The sequence below is a fragment of the Protopterus annectens genome, chromosome 1.part0 (genome assembly GCF_019279795.1).
Source record: "Protopterus annectens isolate FY-2018-M chromosome 1.part0, PAN1.0, whole genome shotgun sequence".
In the NCBI taxonomy this organism is placed as follows: Eukaryota; Metazoa; Chordata; order Ceratodontiformes; family Protopteridae; genus Protopterus; species Protopterus annectens.
The window spans coordinates 1,387,726,963-1,387,749,817 of NC_056725.1; the positions used below are offsets into that span (position 1 = coordinate 1,387,726,963).

The following is a 22,855-nucleotide window of genomic DNA, read 5'->3' on the forward strand; positions in this document are numbered from 1 at the left end:
CCTACCTCAGATCTAGTTCGCTGATCCCAGCATGTAACAGATATAAAACCTAACATATACTCCAACCAGAGTAAGAAGCCATAGAACAAGACCCACCAGACCCCAAGTCTACTCTATCTTCAAGACCCTGGAGGGGGGAAAGGTGGGTGAGAATGTAAGAATGAAGGCGTGATTAACAATTCACATGGAATGTTATGGTAAGTACATAACTTCTTTATGTGAAGCTGTTCATTCTTACACATGGGTAGCATCCTAAGCACCCTAATCCTGGGTGGTTCACAGGAGTCTATTCCTGATGACAGTGGAACCAAAGGAAGCCCTGCCCTAGAGGCCCTGTCCACTTTGTAATGAGTGATAAAGGTATGTAGCTTAGACCAAGTGGCAGCTGGACATATAGTGTCCAAAGGCAATCGAGCCGTATAAACAGAAGTGGAAACAGCTCTAGTGGAATGCGCTTTCATGCCATGCTCTAATGGTTGGTTCGCTGAGAAGTATGTAAATTTAATGCAGTTAGTTAACCATTTGGAAAGGGTAAGTTTAGAGACTGGTAGCCCTTTCTTAGTGTCAGCATGAGAGACAAAGAGTTGTTCAGATTTTCTAAATTCCTTTCTCCTGTCCAAACAGAATCTCAGTTGTCTGTGAACATCAGGTTTATGCAACATGTATTCCAACTTATTAGAATGGTTACTGAAAAAGGTTGGAAGTTTGATTCAGGTAAGTCTTGGAACACACCTTTGGAAGGAATGAAGGATTAGTCCTCAGTGATACTTGGTCAGGGTGAAACACCAAATATGGGGATTTGATAGATAGGGCTTGAAGCTCAGACCGTGCTGAGGTAATGGCCACCAAGAAAATAGTTTTCCAAGAAAGAAACTTTAAATGGCAGCATGATGCAGGCTCAAAGGGGGTAAGAATAATCCGTGACAGCAAAAAATTAAGATTCCAGGGAGTAAAAGGTTGTCTAACAGGTGGCCTAAGATGAATGGTACCCCTTAAGAAGGCCCTACATAATCTGTGAGGCATCAAATTAGAACCTTCAGCTCTGAGGTGAAAATTCGAAATTGGAGCCAATTGAACTATTACAGTGGCAGCTGCAGCACCTTCATGAAAAAGCTTAGATAGGAATTCCAGAATACTAGCAATCAGGGCAACATAAGGATCAATGTTATTCTGGGAGGCCCAAAAAGCAAATCACTTCCATTTACTGGCATACAACTTTCTAGTGGAAGCTTTATGCGAAGATACAAGAATATGCTGTACCTCTGAAAAGTCATGTGACCTGGCTAGGTTGGGAATCGCAGCAGCCAAGCTGTCAGTCTGAGGGAACGAAGGGAGGGATGGAGGGCCCCTGACGAATGTGTCAGCAGGTCTGGAACTGGGTCCAGAATCCAAGGTTCCTCCAGTTGATAGAGTCGAAGGAAGGGAAACCAAATCTGTCGAGGCCAAAAAGGGGCTATTTAGATTACAGTCCTTCCCAGGCTTTTGGCTTTCTGTAAGAATTTCAGAATCAAGGGTGTTGGTGGAAAGGCATATAGGAGTCCCAGGGGCAGTCGTGTACAAGCGAGTCCCTTGGGCTGTCCCCTGGAGGGGGATTCAGGGCAAAGTAGCTTCTGCATTTGGCACTCATAGGGGATGCAAACAGGATGCAGCAAGGCTGGCCCCATCTGCAGAAAATCATCTCAGGGATCAGGCAGCCATAGAAATCCAGAGGCTGCAAGAAGAGAGAGTCATCCAGCCAGTCCCAGCAGACCAAATAGGATCTGGAACTTTCGCCAGATTCTTTTTAGCTCCAACGAAGACAGGGGACTGGAGGCCCACCTTGGATCTCAGCAGACTCAACACATTCATAAAGAAGGAGAAGTTCCGGATGGTCACGCTTCAGTCGATCCTCCCATTCCTCGGAATGGGCAATTGGATGTGCTCTATAGATCTCAAGGATGCATGCTACCATATCAAAATGGCCAGACCATCCTGAGATCATTTGCATTGGCCTACACTCTACAATGTTGATGGGACCATCCTCTCACAATATGACTTGAGTAATGCCACACAGATCTTCAGTCACAATGAGCCATGGTTCCCCCCCATGCCAGAATCGGATGCCTGCATTTCCCTCAATGATATTTTGGTAAGGGTCTTCATGGCCTCCACACCGGTACCCATCAAAGGAGTGTCTAGCAACTCTGGAATGGTCTCCAGGCCAACACTGGCTTCAGGAGAGACGTCTAGATCAGAGGAAGCAGTGGGTAAATCAGGCCTAGACTTCTTGGCATTCTTGCTTGCGGCTCGCCTGAAGGGCATGACATAGCTTCCATGTCACAGGCGATACACTTTTGGAGCTGATTTACAAGCTAAGTTTCGAGAAGCTAGGTTACTTCATAGGGTTCTTGGGTATGAAAGCCTTATAAATACAACAGGTAGCATGGTCGTGATCCAGACCTAGGCAAAATAAAAATGTTGCAACAGCCCTTATGTGGAATCTGCCTTCCACACTGACAGTTGTCCTTCCTAGTTGACATGTAATCACAAAAATAGACAACAGCCAAAGACAATAATGAAGAAACCCCAATGGGGCACTTACCTGAGCTTGGGTTCTCAACTTGTCTGACAAGCTACAACCGGAGCAGATTATCGGACAGGAGGTAGAAATGTTCTGATGTCTAATATATGCCAACATCCGCTTTATACCAGACATCACTTTATGACTGATGTATGTTCTGCTTCTGTGCAACATTGCACGTACCTCACATTTGCATTAGACTTTTGTATAATGGCAGGGCATACGAATCAGCCAGCGGCGGACTCCCTCTTGTCATGAATACTGCAGCATATGAACAGAAGGACATCTACAGTGTTGAATCCTGAATGGATAACAACTTCTGAGAAGTAGCCAATATAAGCCAGTCAAGGCAGGGTTCTGTGCATAAACTAATTTTCCACACAGTAGCCCTACAGTACTTAAGCACTTGGCAAATAAGAGAGATATGAACAGAAACCCAAACATCAAGGCCAAGTTCTAATTCTAGTAGCTGTAGTATTCAGTATCCTAGGAGATGGCTGTTCATCATAACAGACAGAGAAAAACTGCCAAGCATCCAACTCCCAAATGAATAATGTGGGATCATGCAAAATATTTAAAACTTTTTGACTGTTACTCTGGGGTCCAAAGTGTTTCTTGGTCTGTGCAGCTTACTGCTTGAATTTCTCATTTATGCTAAGTCTAACATTTTCTTCTTAAACGTCTGTTAAGCAAAATGGAATTTTCTTCAGCCACCACCACTCAGTTTCCTGCCCATGTTTTTTACCTCTAAAATCTCAGAAACTAACAGTACTGTCTGCACTCTGGAGGCTACCTGAGGTGAGGGATAATAAGGCTTTGCTTGCTTACCTTTTTCATGGGGAGGCTGTATATATCTTCTTGTAGGGATATCTCTTGTATGTGTCACTGACTAATATTGGAGGCCAGCCAGAAGGTGGGGGGGGGGGGTGTTATTTACTTGGGGAAGACTGGGTTATGGATGACTGAAATACATTCTTGGGTGACTAGTTGATAATTTCACTTATGTATAATTGTACGAATTTTTTTCAGCATTATGTATTTTTTTCAGCATTACATATTACATGGTGTGATGCTGTGTGTTCATTTTCATTACAACATTCTGTTATTTGATTTTGTGACACCGTATTTATGAATTTTTTTACTATCACTAACGCAGTATGTTTACCATATTACAAATTATTTGTTTGTGTGTGTGGGTGTGTGCTCAGGTTGCTTTAAGCATGGTGAAATGTTTTTTAAATTTTTTAATTGACTAATTGACCAATTGATCAATGATGTCATTTTATCTTGTATAAATGCTGGTGGGTAACCACTTTTTAACATTTTGTTTCTGAAGTAGTCTAAATAAAGACGAAACCTAGGTAAAATTAGTTTTGTGGTGGTTTCAGTCCTCCAGTACCCATTGTCGGTTCCTTTTCTTTCATTTGGTTTTTGGTTTGTGTTTTGGTTTTGGTCATGAAGACTGGGTTATGTTACACTGTAGTCAACTTAAATCTTCATGATGTCCCCAGTATCTGTTCCAACCCTTATATGGTCACCAAGGCATGCTAAATGGATGGTTAGGCCACGATGCAAATTCAAAATCAGTTAATATAAATTGGTTGTCTATAATCCTGTTTTCCTCAATTTAGTGTATAAATTTTATGTTATGTTGTATAGCTTATTTGGCTAAAGTTTCACTTTTAAAAATCATTTTTTGTTTTGGTATATGTAACTTTAAGCAGTAATTATTCATGGAGGGGCCTATATTAATGAAAGTGGTATGTTTGTGAATTAATTCTGAAGAAGTCTTAAACTTTGTAAGATGAAAACACTGCACATTTTTATTGTTGGCATTAAAGTTTTTTTTAAACACCAAGTAGATATTTAATTATCCACATCCTTCTACATCCTTGGTCGCAGACTCTAGCACACATCTGTTGTGCACAATGCAAGTTCCTGACAGCTGTCTGTAAGAAAACTGCTCTGCCATTAGCTTTAACCTTGTATGAGGAGCAAATGGGCATTATTTTCACTTTCTATGGGGAAAATGGGGATAGGAATCCCAAATGGCCACAGAGTTTGAAGAATGTTACAAGTTTTGGTGGTGGGGTGAAAAAGTATCCATGGCTACTACAGAAAAAGTTCACAGCCCCCTGGTCAAGGTCTCTAGGAAAGCTTAGCATCCCCATATCAAGCATGCCCACATGATACACAACTTGTAAAGTCTTGCAATTGATCTCTCATCATCCAACTGACCTACAACAGTCCTAACAAGTATGCTGGGAAAAGCCTCATCAGTAAATCATTCCAAAATCAATTTATTGCAGTAAGATCTGAAGAATACTCAACTATGTGACCAAAACAGTTGATGACTCAAAATGCACACAACACAGAAGGAAAAATGTTATCTTACTCCACTGATAGTACTTTCTAAGCTTCTTGCCAACAAAAATATGACCTCCAACATTTTCTGGCATTTCTGGGCTGCTCTTGATGCAAACAGTCACAGATTACTGTGACAAATTAAATGATCTCTGTCTCTACCTACTTTGTACAAAATGAAAAATGCTTTCTAAAGTATAAGCCTGGTGGGTCTGAGTGCTCGTGTCAAATGAATTATGCAACCTTCATGGGCTGCGTCTGAGACAGCTTGCAATCATTCCAGTAAGGACTGTGCTTCACTCTGTACAAAGTCCTGGAATCCCTTGGCCTTATCAAGAGCAACGTGCACCTCACTCAAATCCAGGGTCATCTGTTGGAACAAACTCCATAAACAGATGATATATCTCTGAGACCTGGGGGAAATCAAAGGAGAAGGCAAAATTGTAGGACTGAACAATAAGCTTCTCTATCCAACATCACTTTCATTTATCCCTGCTCATGGGAGTCTAATGGAGAAAAGATCTTTTTCTCCATAGTCCTTTGATGACTGCAAGTGACCTAGAAATAAAGAGCAAAATGCTTCTTCCTAGTTTAATTTCTCTAAGTGTTTTGGGCTTCCAATACCATGATGGAAATGAACCCCATTCCTAAGTCAGGGTATAATTAGAGTTCATGAAATTAGTATGGATTTAGTCTTTGATGTTGGCCAACAGTGCGCTTCTCAGCACCCATGTGGCCAGAACTGCCCCTTTTGTAATTCATACAGGATTACATGTATTGGTAGCATATTTAAATATAACTCAGTTCTTTACTTTTATTAGTCCTGTTGCTCCTACTGCTATTGGAATTGTCTGGGTATCTTTCTTCCACATTGTTCTCATTTCTGTTTGCAAATTCTGGAATTTTATGACCGTCTTTCTCTGTACATAACGCACTGTAATCACTGGGTGCAGAAATTTCTATGGTGAGTGTTACTTTTATCTTACTGTATCTGGTTTTCTTACATCTATTTTTTTTTTTAACTGTTGATAAAGTTATCCTATGTAATATATACTTCACCATTCTATACAATGTTTTGAGGTTCATGTTTCTTAACTTGGGGAAGGACAGGGTATGTTCTAACAAAGTAATCCTGCCAAACCAGTAATGTTCCAGACTCGCATATGGATCTTTCATCTGTGATTAACTGCAGAAGCAGCAGCAGACAGATTGGCACAGTCTCAAACTGGACAATATTTCAGAAACAAAATCCACCAAGAAAGTACAGTTGTGTATATTTACCATAAATGTAGATGTTAGAGTGTATTCACTGTTGCAGTCATTACATTTGGGTAATCTGCTGGCCGGTTGTCCTCAGTCGGCCTGAATTCCAAAGTTTTGGGTCCTGCATCGGTTGCTGTCTCCTCTTCCATGACGCCAGGTCGTCAGGGGTATAAAACATGCAGCAGATGCCATTTTCTTTAGTTTTTCTTGTCCCAGATGTTAGGTGCCTCTATATAAAAAATATATATATATATATATATATATATCTGTATATATATATATATATATATATATATATATATATATATATATATATACACACACACACACACACACACACACACACATGCATCAATATAAACTTTACCTTCATCTACAAGCAAACACACCACATAGGTTGTAGAAGACAGAGAAGGAAAGAGAAACTCCAGAATGACTGGGGGATGGCGGGATGGTAACCTGGACTGCACCAGTGAATACACTTGAACATCTACATTTATGGTACACAACTGTACTATGTTCTTCGTGTTTCACTGTTGTAGTCATTACATTTGGGTAGAATCCCAAAGCTATGGTTGGGAGGCTGGAGCTAAACAGCATTAGGTGCGGCTATAAGGTCCTGCAGAACTGCAGTGGCAAAGCCTGCCCTGGACTTAGAGAGGCAAATGATAATGCTTTGTAAAGGTGTGAACAGAACTCCAAGTAGCAGCCTCTAGAATGTCTTTGGTTGGTACTCCTCTGAGAAAGGCTGCTGAAGTAGCTGCAGCTCTGGTGGAATGAGACCTAATGCCCTTGGGCACAGGTTTACCATGGTGCAAGTAGCAGAAACGGATGAAGTGGCTTAACCACTTTGAAATTCTCTGCTTTGAAATAGCCTTTCCTTCTGATCCTGCATCATATGTCACTAGTAATTGCTCAGTTTTTCTTAGAGCTTTAGTCCTGCTCAAGTAGAATCTAAGCTGTCTGTGCACGTCCAAGGAATGCAGAATTCTCTCCCCCTTGCTCTGCGGATTTGGATAAAAAGTTGGCAGATGAATTGTTTGGTTAAGAGCCACACTGGAAACTACCTTAGGCATAAATGTAGGATTTGTCCTCAGAGACACCCTGTCTGGGTAAAATATGATAAAAGGCTCTACAGCCATGAAGGCCTGTAGCTCTAAAACTCTTCTTGCTGAAATAATTGCTAGTAGCAGAGCTGTTTTCCATGATAAGAACTTTATATCAGTGGTAGCAGCTGGTTCAAATAGAGGCAGGGTGACCTTTTCCAATACAAAATTGAGGTCTCATGCAGGTAATGGTGTTCTTCTAGGAGGCCTTAAATATTTGGCTTCTCTAAGATACTGCTGTAGTAAAGGATGTAAAAAGAATGGTGGCTCTGTACTGTAATGAGCCGAAATGGCAGAGGCATGGATTTTAATTGAAGAGAAAGATAGGCCTTTGTCAAGCATTTCAGTTAAGTACTGTAATATCTGAGGAATATTTGGTTCTGCTGTATCAGTTCCTTGTGCTTGATTCCAAGCATAGAATCTCTCCCATTTATCAGCATAAGATTTTCTAGTACTAGGCCTTCTGGCTTCCAAAATGACATCCATCACAGCTTTACTGAGAGGAGTTGTTTGTATAACTACATGATCAGCCATGCTGCCAGGTTCAGTGTCTGGAGTTGGCTGTGCAGGATCTGATTGTTTTGCTGGGACAGTACTTCAGTCTTTGAGGTAAGGTCCAAGCTAGGTATTGAGACAAGTTCCTTAGGACTGGGTACCAGTATTGGTGGAGCCAGTCCTGGGCAATTAGTGTCATCTTTGGTTTCTCTTGTCTGTCTTTTGGGAGGACCTTAGGAAGAAGAGGCAGAGGAGGAAAGGCGTAAACTGATGGGTTTTTCCAACTGAAGGATAGGGCGTCCACTTTCAATGCTCGTCTGTGATAAGTCCTTGTGCAGAATCTTTTCAATTGATAATTTTGAGGAGAGGCAAATAGATCTATGTCTGGGCTCCCCCATTTCTCTATTACGCTGAAGACTTTGTGAATTTAGTTTCCACTCATAAGGGTCCATAAGGTTTTCTGCTTAAATCGTCTGCAATTGTATTTCACTTTCCTGGCAGGAATTGAGCTTGGAGTTGTATTTTGTAGGTCAAAGCTGTGTCCCACAGTACCATGGCTAATCTGCAAATGGGGTAGGAGTGTGTGCCCCCCCCTTGCTTGTTTATATACCATATGACCGTGGTGTTGTCCGGCTTTATCAGTAGCTGTCCTGGATGAAGTAAGTCCTTGAAGGCTGTTAGGGCATTTTGAACAGCTAGCATCTCTTTCAGGTTGATATGTAGATGCATTTGTTTTGGGGTCCATATGCCCTGGAACGCATCTTCCTGCCATGTGGGCCCCCCAGGCATAATCTGATGCATCTGTTATGATTTGGCTGGCAGGGGATAGAGTGAAGGCCCGTCTCATGTTTTGGTGACATGCCTTTGCCCACCATAGAAACTCCTGTTGTAGGCAGGATATGAGAGGAATCATTGTTTCCAGACTCTGAGAATGCGGTCTCCATAAACTTTTTAGGTACCACTGAAGTTTCCTCATATGCAGTCTCACATATGGAATCAGTAGAATGCAGGATGCCATGAAGCCCAAAGCCTGCAGAATTTGTCTTGTAGATAACTGGGTTTTTGTTGCCATCAGTTTGAAGTAGACAGTTGCCTTTGCTTGTCTGTTGTGAGGTAAGCCATCTGGGCAGTTGTATTCAAGCTTGCACCCAGGAATGTTATCTTTTGAGAGGCTACCAGTTTTGATTTCTTTTTGTTTATTGTGTACCCTAGGCATGTTAGAAGCCTTTTCACAAACGACAGGTGTTGAAGAAGAATGTCCTTACTCTCTGTTTGAATGAGACAGTCATCCAATTAAGGGTATATTTGTATACTTTGTCTGCAAAATGCAATTACTGGTGCCAAGCACTTTGTGAAGACCCTGGGCACAGTAGATAAGCCAAATGGCAGTGCAGAGAATTGGTAATGCATTAAGCCAGCCTTGAATCTGAGGTATCTTCTGCACGACTGCCTTACTGGGAACATGCAGGTATGTCTTATTTAGGTCTAATATCACCAGTCAATCATTCCTGCCCAGCATGGACAGAAGCTGCTGTAAAGTCAGCAATTTTAATTTTGGAATGTCCAGGTGTGTGTTCAAAATTGATAAATCCAGTATTGGCCACCAGGCCGTGTCTTTTCTGGGTACCAGGAACAGTCTCGAGTAAAAACCTTGTCCTTTTTCCTGTTCTGGTACTGGCTGAATGGCCTCCATATCCATGAGGGACGTAACCTGTTTCTGTGCCTCTGCCCATTGATTTTTGGGCAGATCTGGCCAACCGTTTGCCATTGGCAGAGTGTGGAAATGGAATCTGTATCCCTGTGATACTATGTTTAGTGCCCACTTGTCCTGGGTTATTAACTGCCAATTTTGAGCACAAAAAGTGCTAATCTTCAGTCTAAAGGTGATAACTGCTTGGTGTAGGCAGTAGGAAGTCAGTGGGACTGTTTTCTGTAGGTTTGCGCTTTATCTCCTCCAGATTTGGAGGTCGAAGCTCCCCATTGCTTTGATCTGTTTGAATCTTGCGCCTGGTATCTGGAACCCTTTAGGCGTCTGGATTTGCCCCCTTGAGCTCTCTCTGACACAGGAAAGGACCAATTCTTTGTAGGCCAGTGTCTACTGAATCTTGGTGGCTGCACTTGTAAGAAGTCTAACAGTTTGCATAGACTTAGCTTTGTCTTCCATTTTCTTTAAAACCTCTTCTGCCTTAATACCAGAGTATCATGCTGTAAAGGTGCATCTAGCAATTTAGCTTTAACATAATCAGGCAAATTTTGTTCCTTTAGCCATGCATGCCTCCTAATCACAAGTCCAGTAACTCTAAGGAGTCAAAAACCACATTGCAAAGTATGGAATAATTCCTGCAATTCTTTATTTTCTGCACATTCAGAAATCAACATCATTTTCTGTTTCAGCAATCCCATAACATGTTGTTGATACTTAAGCATATGAAATTGACAATTTAAGGCTCTGATTGCCAAGGTTGCAGATGTATAAACCTTTTTCCCCATCTGTCCAGTGCCCTTGAATTTCTGTCAGAGGGGGTAGGATTTTTTGCTGTTGAGGCCTTAACTCCCTTTGGACCCTGTATAATAGTTTCAGGATCAGCAGCAGGGTTTCTAAATAAAAATTTATGCGAGTCAGGGACCCTGTAATATCCGTCAGGCTTACTGGGAGCCAGAGGTAAGGGGTCAAGCTTGACTCCGAAAACGCATCAGCCGCTATGTCTAAAACAGGGGGAATGGCTAAAGGCCTGTGCTAAGGGAGAAGGAGGAAATCCCTGAGCCTCTTTTTTGATTCTGAGAAATCTTGACTCTCCCAGTGAAAATGCTCCCGCAAAGTTTGCAAGGTTTCCCCAAATGAACAATCCTCAGGAGGAGAAGCAGATGGTATAGAGTCCTCTGCATCAGAATCCTCATAGGGAGGTATAGATAATTCCTGATCAGAAGAGGAATCAGAAGAAATAGAAACTTGATCTGAAGACTCGTAATCAGTGTCTTGCCTAGGCCTCTTATCTGGAGGGGGATGGGTACCCCTGATCAAGGTAATAAGATCTTCAGCCATTTTGATCATCTGTTTTTTAGGCATAGAGCCCTGTGCACGTGGCTCATGCATCAGTTTTTTAGTTTGCTTTTGTCTTTGGTTTTGCAGCGGTCGTCGGTTTGATATACAAATGTTGAAGTATGAACACACCCTCAGAAGCCGGTGCCTGCTCAGCGGCTCCGGACCCATCCGAGAGAGATACATCCATTGGTCCAATACCTTGAGTATCTTGCGGCATGCCGGACACCACATGGGTGTCGGTAGAGGCCTGCGACTCGAAGGTAGCGGGTATCAGGGGCTGCGAAAGCGCCTGAGTACCGGCGAACCGGCGACTGGCTTAGGAGAAGTTTCGTCTGTTTTAGATCTCGACTGCCTTTCTCTGTCCTTTTCTTTGTGTTTTTTATGTACTCTGGTAGTCGGATTGCTATCCGACATTTCTGGGTAGTTAAATCTGTTTACAAAATACTTTGAGGCAAAAACATACCGATGCTTAATAGTGCATTGGTTAAATCTAGCACAAAACCGACAGCCAGGCATGTTGTGATCAGGGCCTAGGCAAGGAATACAGTATAAATGGAAATCCTTATGAGGTGTTTGCTTCCCACAAGTAATACAATTATTAACTTTTTCTGACATCGTTGTGGAGCAAGAAAAGAGTTTCCCCAGCAGGGTACTTAGCTTTATTGAAGACTTTGGTTCTGAAATTCAAATTCGAATATTTCAGTAGTCGGCTGGATGGCACTTGCAAAATGTTCTGTTTCGGGCACCGCATGGCAATAAAGACAAAAGAAAATGGAATCGGCTGCATGTTTTATACCCCTGACGACCTGACGTCATGGAAGAGGAGACAGCAACCGACGCAGGACCCAAGACTTTGGAATTCAGGCCGACTGAGGGCAACCTGCCAGCAGATTACCCAAATGTAATGACTGCAACAGTGAAACACGAAGAACATCTGAGTGGTATAAAGCATAACAAACTGTGACTTTACAAATCACACTCCATGTAGACAGTGGCAACATAAATGAGAAAAAAAAAACTTCTTGTAAGGAAGAGGAGCCCAAGTTCTGGTTGGACCTGGCCTAACCAAAAACACTAACAAAGTATTATTAGAAGGGAAACAAGTGATTAAATTGTAGGTACACCTAGCTCTGATTGGTCAAAGAATGCTCTTGGGGGAACGGGGGTTGTGCCAATGATTTTTCTTCTTTTCTTCCCAACAGGAGCAGTGGTGTCTTAGCGAAGAAAGCTATTACAGGTTCATAGGTGCTTACTAGGCTAACAACCACAAGGGCCTTTGTAAGCCTAGCCGTGCATCCTAAATCTCTGACAAGTTCTGATACCTTTGATAAGTGCAAGAATGTGCCTGGAAGATGAATCATTTACAGGTTACCTCCATCCATTACAGACTTAGGCGCCAAACCAGGGAAGAACTTCCGGTTTCCCATCCAGTTGTCCAAGTTGAATTTGAACTGGTTTAGGGAGGAACTCTGCTTCATATGGATAGGGATCCTTTTCCATAGATGGGTAGTCTCTGGGATACATACCTATCTCTCCAGCAGGTCCTATTTATATCAAAAGCAAAGTTTAAGTCTTTAGAACGGGTAATTCTGGTGCTGTTTGTTTTGTGGATATGCAGGAGGTCCATCAGAGCTGGGGTCTGACAATGCCCTGTATGCCAAGTACAGATCTCCCCTCAAAAGCCTGTAGGAGGCAGAATACATGGGATATGGCCTTGAGGCAGTCTGCACAGGACAAATTACTTATATCCTGTATTCTTTTAGTGAGGAACCTCTGTAGACATTCTAATTGTTGGATATGCCTGGTTAGTTAGATGCTAATGGGGGCACTGTACTCAATGATAGGTCTGACTAATGCTGAATACAGTGGTACAATGACTTCCTTGGACTTAGATGCCATACTTTTGTTTATATGTTGTGGAACATAAAATGATTTCTTCACCACTGCAGACACATGATGATCAAAGGCTAGATTACTGTGTGTGTGTCCCCAAGTCCTTTACTGGGTCAACTCTAAGGGGTGTGTTGTCAATATGATAGTTACCAGGGATGCAACAATAATGAAGGTAGTGCACAGCTCTTCCCTTAAAGATCTGTGTGATGACTACAGCTAGGTCACTTAAGGATTGTTGGCAGTTCTAATACTACTCATCTGGTAAAAGGATGGTCATATTAAAAAGGAACTGCTTTCTATGACTGCCTTGAATTTCAAACCACTTGCTTTTCACCTGCTGTAAAGAACAGTAGTAGTTTAGACCTGTCCTCTCATACAAACTTTGCCAGTGAAGACTGGAAGAAGAGTTCAGAGCTAAGGCTGGGTGCATGACAGAAGACACCTTCTGACAGTGTGGCATCAGTTAGCTTGCTGTTCACAAAATATTATGCCATAGTACTTGAAACAGTCAAAACTATGGAAAACTGAGATCATTTGTTCTGCTATATCTATGCTAATAAATCTAGTGAACTTGGAAAAAAAAGTTTAAAAGGATTAAATACAAATGTTTGACGATTTTACTTATGAAAGTAATATTAACTTACTGCCAGGGCTACTAATTTCATGCATCAACTGCTGCATATCTGGAGCTTCTTACTTTGGTTTCTATGCAAACACTGTACATGCAAGCCTGTAATATACTCTAATGCCCTCAATGAGGCAGTAATACTATTATATACATGAATAATCTTTTAGCTAAAGCATACTTGCCTGACAGACATGCCTGAAGAGCTGTAAAGATTCTTGGTCCATCTCACCCTTGGAAAGCACATGACAATGAATGTAAAACAAGGCATTCATAAGCAAATCTTCCTGTGTGGGGAGCAACCGCAGAGTTCCTTGTTCTGACTTATCTCCAGAAATGCATTTCAGTAATAATTTACCAATGCCATGAATGGCATCTTTAGAACGTCGACAGCACAAGGTATCCGCATGTGTGAGGTACGATGGAAAACTTGAGTTGACTGAAGGAAATGTTTGTAGACATGTCATGAGGTTGTTGAGGTCAGACTTTGGTACTAGCATGCTACTTAAAACATTATGAACCTCTGAGGCAAGCAATCTCATTCCATGTTGCATCTGCAGAATAGCAGCCTGTACAGGCCTCAGGATGTCAGGATACAGAGAGTAAGTCTCAGAGAGATGAGTTCTGAACTGATGCTGGGATTTCTGCCATGCCGCCTCCTCAGAGAGTAGACGCTGTATCCTGTTCCAAGATTTTGGACCACATCCATGCAGAACTTGCATCAGACGAGAACGGAGGTCATGCACTGCAGAAATCTGTCCAATGCTGCTGACATAATGTCTAATATCCTGATACAAAAGCTCATATTGAGAAGCTTGAGGTCGGAAGGCTTGTTTTCTTGAGAGGCTTCTTATTTTTTCTTTCATCTCCAACATCCTCTGCTGTATGTGCCTTTTACAGGAAAACAAGTTAAATGTCAGCATTTAAAATAAAAAAATCCTGAAGTATAAAAAGTAACTCAAAAATGCAAAAAGATAAATGGTTAAGTACAGAATGTTGTACATTCAACAACTGAAATACCAACCTGAGAAAAAGACATTTAAAAGGAGATTAAGAGGTAGATATGGACAACAGGTACACAACTAGTTACAAAGGGTTTAACAAAGATGTAGTAAGGTAAAGCACTTCTGAATCTTTCCATCGCTGCCTTTGACAGACAAGTAGTGGGTGCAACATGCTGAGTTACTCTGATAGCTGATCACACACAGATGAGAGCTTCCATTTGCTTTCTGCATTTGCAAAGCTCAAAAAGCTAAAGTGCTAACTTTAGTGGAACTGTCTGAAATAGATGAGCATCCAACATGGCCTAACCCAGTTCATAGCACATTCACAATCCAAAGACTGACAGTAAGCAATAGATTGTGGCTTAGGTAACACTTCCTTTGTTATACCAGATTAAAAATTATATGGCAGTGTAAAGCAGTTAAAAAGATGTACTAAGTGCAAGGAGATGCAGTATCTTCAGCATCTCATCACTACCAACATAGTAAGATGAGAAAAACCTAAACACAGTACAACCACCACCAGTCAAGTCAGTACTTCTTTTTAAGATATTTATTCAGTGATTAACTAGTTATCTTCTGTGTGAATTACTCCTTGATTAATAAATGAAAACACACCAAATATATATATTTCTTCTTACTTAAACTGATCCAAAATCTAAACAGATGCAGCCATGAATTTAAGGAACATTAATAGCAATGTACAATGAGACATGCATACTACTAGGCACTGTCTTATTACTGCTTTGCACCTCTCTGATAAGACCTGTACAGGAACAAGGAGCTCTTATACAGAATCTATTGCCAAAGAATGAATGGCCAAAGTATATAGAATACAAAGGAAATTCACAAGACATGCTTAACATGAAAGTCATCATGAAAGAATGAAACGATTCAAGAGTGAACCCCAAAACTGGCTGTCATTGGGTGTGCACAAGAGAATATGGAGAAAAAGAAAAACTCAAAACACCACTGACAGCTACCTAAATGATGGCCCCTCTCAAAAGATTCTTACCCTTAGTGAAGAGGGAACAAATGCATTATGACCAAGAAGGGGCTGATAGGCTTTTTTTTTTGGTGAGGCAGGACTAAAAAAGCTTACGGGTTACAAGAGACTGTTATATTGTTGAAGGAGAGAGCCCCAAGTACGACCCAGGCAATCCTACGTGATTACTGACTGAGATGCAGGGAAGGATGGGCATTCCCATTCTGGGCCGGGGGTAGTGCTTGTGCACAGGACACATATGTTGGCCAGTTTTCTTTGATGAAAAGTGAGTAAAGAACAAAATACAATGTTGCCTGGATGTTTTTGAGTATCTTGATATGAAATTGAGAGACTGCGCAGTGCTGAAGCACACTATGTCCCACCACAGACCATCACTGGATGGGCAAAAAGTAGATCATTCTCTTCTGCTTTCAATTATGAAGGCATAAACCTTACAATACTTGGACAGTGAACAAAATGCCCAAAGAGCTTTTGTGCAGATGTCATATTCCAGTTTGCAAGGAGGTATCACTCATGCCTAGAAACATTATCTCGACCCTCTGTGTAAGAAAGGCATAACTCAGACAATCACTTTCCAGAAATGAACACGATGGATATGATGGTCTAATGTCAATCAGATCCACAATGTTAACATCACTGCCTATCTAGTTCAAGATTTTCTTTATATGTGTGTGTGTGTATATATATATATATATATATATATATATATATATATATATATATATATATATATATATATATATATATATATATATATATACATACATATATATTATATATAGATATATATATATATATATATATATATATAGGAATACTTATGGACCCTGTTCAGAAGAACCACCTCTTCAGCTCCTTTTGACAGTAAGGCTGTTATGAAACCCCAATAAGCCAATCTAATCTCTCAAAAGTGCTCATTCTGGAGGAAGAACTGTTACTTCCTAGATGTGGTCAAAGGCAATGTCTATACAGCTCTGTAGAGTACAGCAAAAAAACCCTAACTATGCAACTGGTGACACACTTTCAAACAGTGGCTCAGATGCCTGAATGAACTGGTGGGGGAGAATTTAAGAGAGCGATTGTTCCCAGCTCATCCATATGTTCAGGGAGTGATGCAGCTCTAGCTTGTCACATTGTTGACAGCTAGTGGGAGCACTAGGTGCTGTACCCCATGGATCTAGAGCTTAGCAAACTCAAATTTCTGAATGCATTTGCAAAGTAAGCTGAGAGGAATTCAGGATTTGCAAATACACCCTTGCAGGACAACACAGAGATTTGGGAAGAGCCATAACAGGGAGTGGGGTGCAATGCCTGTGTCAAAATTAAACTGTAAAGCAGGACCAGCAAGTTAGTATTCACCCTACCATGTGATTCTTGCCATGGAATGAATTAGCTGATCAGGATTACTAGTTAGGGACAAATGGGCTGTGGGGGCTCTCAAATAGCCTGAAGATGCCCAGCTCCTGGGGCACAAAATGGGAACAATTGAATGCAAATAGAGACGACCATCAAGCTACCCCACTAGGGAGACAGACAGACATTTCTTAAAGCTTTTCTCCATAGGCCTTTGCTGAAAATGTGCACAGCTCCCAACTGGACTTTCTCTGCAAACAAAAGCAAATAAATAGATACACAGATAGATAAAACAGAATAAATACTTAACAGAAATCCAATAGATACACAGACAGATAAATCAGAATGAACACATAACAGAAATCCATTTTCTTATGGCTAACCCCTGTGCAGCTGGACTCCTAAAGACAGTTGTGAAACTTGTCCAGCAATGGAAGAGAAAGCACCATGGGATGCTAGATAACCTTTCTCTGGCAGGTGAAAGCAGCTTTACCTTTTGGCATTGACTAGATATGGGAGAGAGAGATAAGAAAAGGACAGGAAGATCATAAAAGCCCTTCACACTATTAATCTCCTGTTTCATCTTTAAGAGGTCACTGATTAAATTCTCACAAATCTAGGCAAATGTCTCCCTTAAATTATTCAACTGGAATACCGTTCTATTTTTTCTCCTTGAGGGAATGCAACCTCAGCAATGCCATACTGCAGATACAAGCCTCCAGCTCTTAAGTGTAAATGCAGTCAATACTACAGATCACATGGAAGCCCACCTTAGAAACTTTAGCCAATTTTTAATGAAGCATGGTCTTGAGGCCATACTCCGGGATTTCTTCAATCTATTACAGTGCCTAGTCCACAGAGCAGAAATGGAGTTTGGACAAACATGATAAATAGGTGACAAATGAATATGACAGAAACGCTTTTCAACTGTAACTGTTCAGGAGTCCAACTCTCTGTTGGGCAGCAACAAATCACTGTAGTCTCGGGATATAAAACTGAATGAGAAGATTAGTCAAATGAATAAAGCTGGTGCTGGATACACTCCAATTAGCTGGAAGCTTGAAGATAATGGAACAGGGTCAAGAGGCCATCAGATTGCTAACACATCACTGTAAACAGCCGACTCCATGGGGGAGAGGGGTCTGTATAACCAAAAGCACTTCTGCCTTTGTCCACAAGCGGCATACAGCCCAAGGTTTCTGGGTTCTGTGATGAAGGGGAGATGGGGTTCTAGATTGCACTTCAAATCTGTTCAAAAGAAGTCAACGGCCACAAGATCCTCCGTTTCTTCAGATCAAGGGAGGGAGTTTAATGCTTATTGCCACCACCAGACATGACATTGTGTACGCTCTTCTGAATTTACAAGTATCCAATTGATGCACAGCAGGTGTTAGGTGGCAGAATCCACAGACAAGCACATATCTGCCGAAAAAATTGGGAAAGAGGCTTGTGCCAAGCCTGGCATTGGCACTAGACCATATTACCTAACAGTGTGGCCCTACACCGAAACTGAAGCTATCATTAAAATCGACAAAGCACAGATGTGCTACAAACACACACATTACATATATGTATATAAAACAATGTAAAAGGGTTTTGCTGACAGGGTCTGTTGGTCAGAAATCCTTTTTGCTGAAGTTATGGCTACCAAGAAGACAGTTTTCTGACACAGAAATTTCAAATCACATTTGTATGACAGTTCAAAGGCTTCTGAGTTAAACCCTGAAGAGCCACAGTAAGATACAAAGGTGGTGAAAGGATCCCTTATTGGGAGTCTGAGAAGAAAAAGGGCCTTTATAAAAGCTTTACATAACCTGGGAGAAGGATTTCCTGAATAGAAATTTGACAGTGCTGGCAACTGAAGTTTAATCATAGAAAAACTGGTCACTTCATTAAAAAGAGTTGTAAAAAATTGGACAATAGTAGAAATTGGAGCTGAAAAAGGATCAATGCTATGTTCAGAAGCCCAAAAAGAAAACCTTTTCTATTTGCTCTTATAAACTTTCGTGTTGAAAGCTTTTTGGGAAGCCAAAATAATATCTCAAACTGGAGAAGACAGCCTAAACTGTCTAACTATTACTGGAAGTGGAGAAAAGTACAGTTGTGTACACTTACCATAAATGTAGATGTTCAAGTGTATTCACTGTTGCAGTCATTATATTTGGGTAATCTGCTGGCAGGTAGCCCTCATTTGGCCTGATTAACAAAGTCTTGGGTCCTACGTTGGTTGCTGTCCCTTCTTCCGTGACGTCAGGTCATCGGGGTATAAAACATACAGCAGACTACATTACATTCGTATTTCCTGCCCCATTAGGGGAGCAAATAAAATTAAAAACACAAAAAATATACCTCCAACCCAAAGCAAATACACCAAAAGGGCTTTTAAGCATAGTGAAAGAAGGTAGAAGTATAGCCAGAGAAAAATAGGGGGCTGGAGGGAGGGTAACCAGGACTGCAACAGTGAATACATTCGAACATCTACATTTATGGTAAGTGTACACAACTGTACTATGTTCTTCGTGTTTCACTGTTGCAGTCATTACATTTGGGTAGATTCAAAAAGCTATGGTTGGGTGGAGGGAATTATACAACATTAGGAACAACTATAAGGCCCTGCAGGACAGCAGTGGCAAAGCCAGCTCTAGATTTAGAGAAAAGTGGTAAATGGTAATGCTTGGTTAAAGTATGAACTGAGCTCCAGGTAGCAGCGTCTAGAATGTCCCTGGTAGGAACACTTCTGAGAAAGGCTGTTGAAGTAGATGCAGCCCTGGTGGAATGGGATCTGATCCCCTTGGGGATAGTTTTTCCATGGTGCATATACAGAAGCGAATACAATGGCTTATCCATTCAGAAATAGTTTGCTTTGAAATAGCCTTTCCCTCTGCCCCTGCGGCAAATGCCACCAGCAGTTGTTCAGATTTTCTTTGAGATTTAGTCCTGTTTAAGTAAAATCTAAGTTGTCTGTGTACATCCAATGAATGCAGAATCCATTCCCCCTTGTTCTGTGGATTGGGAAAGAAAGTTGGCAAATGAATGGTCTGATTAAGAGCCACACTGGAAACCACCTTAGGCATGAAGGATGGATTGGTCCTGAGAGATACCCTGTCTGCATGAAAAATGACGAGTCTCCACTGCCATAAGAGCCTTTAATTCAGAAATCCTTCTAGCTGAAGTGACAGCTAAAAGGAAAGCTGTTTTCCAGGAGAGAAATTTTAAGTCTGCAGTAGCAGCTGGCTCAAAAGGAGGGAGGAGTGAGCTTCTCCAATACAAAATTGAGGTCCCAAGCAGGGGTCGGAGCTCTCCTGGGTGGTCTCAAGTTTTTGGCCACTCTGAGATACTGCTTTAGCAGAGGATGAGAGAAGAGGGGAGGTTCTGTGTTGTAATGAGCTGAAATGGCTGAGGCATGGATTTTTATGGAAGAAAAGGACAGGCCCTTGTGAAGCATCTCAGTTAAATATTGCAAAACTGAGGAATGTTGGGTACTGCTGAGCTTATCCCTTGTGATTGATTCCAGTCATAGAATCCTTTCCATTTGTCAGCATAAGATTTTCTAGTATTGGGTCTTCTCGCCTCCAAAATGACATCCACAGGTTTGCTGAGGGATGCTAAGGGTGAATTTAGGTGATTAGCCACGCTGCAAGATTCAAAGTTTGGAGCTGAGTGTGCATAGTTTTGTTGTTTTGCTGAGACAGTAAGTAAGGTGTCTGAGGCAGGTGCCACGGTGGAAGGTGTGACACTGCGCAGGAGTGGGTACCAGTGTTGGCGAGGCCAGTCTGGAGCAATCAAACTCATTTTTGATTTGCCCTGTTTGACTTTTAGTAGAACTTTGGAGAGCAGAGGCAGAGGGGGAAAGGCATAGACTGATAGGTTTTTCCAGCTGAAGGACAGAACATCCACTTTCCAGGCTTTTTGTGATGATTGCTTGTGCAAAATTTGTCCAACTGATAGTTCTGGGGTGAGGCAAAAAGATCTATGTCTGGACTCCCGCATTTGCATGTCAACATGTTGAAAATCTGTGGTTCCAGTTTCCATTCATGTGGGTCCATGAGATTTCTGCTTAGTTCATCTGCCAGAGTATTCAGCTTTCCTGGCAGGAATTGAGCTTGTAATTGAATTTTGTAGGTCAAGGCCGTGTTCCACAATGCCATGACTAGTCTGCAAAGGGGGTAGGAGTGTGTACCCCCCTGCTTGTTTATGTACCACATAACCGTGGTGTTGTCTGCCTTTATCATTAATTGTCCCGGATGAAGGTAGTCCTTGAAGGCTGTCAGTGCATTCTGTACAGCTAGCATTTCTTTTTGATTGATATGAAGGTGCATTTGATTTGGGCTCCATTTGCCCTGAATGCACTTTCCTGTCAGATGAGCCCCCCAAGCATAGTCTGATGTGTCTGTAGTTAGGGTGTGGGCGGCAGGGGGTGGAGTGAATGACAGTCCCTTGTTTTGGTGGCAGGCCTCTGCCCACCATGGGAACTCTAGTTGCAGGCAAGGTATGACTGGAATTATTGTTTCCAGGCTGTGGCAATGTTGACTCCATAAACTTTTTAAGTACCACTGAAGTTTCCTCATATGCAGTCTGGCATATGGACTTAGAAGAATGCAGGAGGCCATGAAACCCAAGGCTTGCAGAATTTGTCTTGTAGATAGCAGGGTTTTTGTGGCCACCTGTTTGAAGTAAGTCACCAAATGAATTTGCTTTCTGGCATAAGGAAAGCCATCTCGGCAGTTGTATTCATGCTTGCACCCAGGAATGTAATTTTTTTTGAGCGGGTACCAGTTGTGATTTATTTTCGTTTATAGTGTACCCTAGACAAGTTAGAACCCTTTTTATAAACGCCAGATGTTTTAGAAGAATGTCCTTGTTTTCTGCCTGAATTAGACAATCGTCCAGGTATGGATATATTTGAATATTTATTTGCCTGCAAAATGCAATTACTGGAGCCAGGCACTTTGTGAATACCCTGGGCGCAGTAGATAACCCAAATTGCAGTGCAGAGAACTGGTAATGTAAGTAGCCTGCTTTGAAGTGGAGGTATCTTCTGCAAGATTCCCTGTCTGGGATATTCAGGTAAGCTTCTTTTAAATCTAGAGTTGCCAACCAGGCATCTTTGCCTAGCATAGGAAGTAACTTGTGAAGAGTCAGCATCTTGAATTTTGGAATGTCCAGAAATGTGTTTAGAGTAGTAAGTCCAGAATTGGACGCCATGATTTGTCTTTTCTGGGTACCAGGAAAAGTCTTGAATAGAAACCTTGTCCCTTTTCCTCTTCTGGTACTGGTTGAATAGCCCCCATGCTCATGAGGGAAATAACTTGTTTCTGGGCCTCAGCCCACTGATTTGGGGGCAGGTCTGGCCATCCGTTTGGGATTGGCAAAGTGTGGAAATGAAATCTGTATCCCTGGGATACTCTATTTAAAACCCATTTGTCCTGGGTTATAAGTTGCCAGTTTCTTGCATGAAGAGCCAGTTTTCCCCCAAAGGGACAGCTAAAAGGTAAGTGCTTGGTAAGTGTAAAGGGAAGTCATTGAGACTGCTTACCACAGGGAGGTGTCTTGCTGTTTCCAGATTTGGAAGAGGAGGTACCCCATTGTTTTGTTCTGAAAGTCCCTTGGGACTGAAACTTGGTGCCTTTGGAATGTCTGGGTTTGACTTGAGTGGCTCTCGAAGGAACTGGAAAGGACCAGTTCTTAATAGGCCAGTGCCTACTAAATCTTGGAGGTTGCACTTGTAAGAAATCTTTCACAGTTTGCATAAGATTTAGCTTTATCTTCCATCTTTTTTTAGAACTTCTTCAGCCTTATTACCAAAGAAACGGTCCTGTTGTAAAGGAGTATCCAACAATTTTGCTTTAACATGATCAGGCAGAGTTTGTTCTTTGAGCCAAGCATGCCTTCTTAGCCCAGACCCAGTTACAGCAGCCCTGCAAGAGGCCTCCAAAGAATCAAAACCACATTGCAAAGTATGTTTTCCAACTTGTTCAGCTGAATGCAATAGATCCTGCAAATCTTTATTTTCCACACAGTCAGAAATTAACATCATTTTCTATTTAAGCAGTCCCATAGGCTCATAGGTAGGTACACTAGGCTATTGGCCCTAGGGCCTATATAAGCCTAGCCAAAAGGTACCCTGGCTTTCACCACCCAAGAAA

At 41.7% G+C, this 22,855-nt stretch overlaps 1 protein-coding gene across 1 annotated transcript in view; it reads right to left on the reverse strand.

The window, feature by feature from the left end:
• The window catches only part of MDN1 (midasin AAA ATPase 1), a 3,484,183-nt gene that overhangs the window by 1,144,741 nt on the left and 2,316,587 nt on the right, over window positions 1–22,855 (reverse strand). The window contains exon 63 of the mRNA XM_044071809.1: window positions 13,535–14,240. Within this exon, the coding sequence (XP_043927744.1) occupies window positions 13,535–14,240 (706 nt within the window). The remainder of the gene's footprint in view (window positions 1–13,534; window positions 14,241–22,855) is intronic.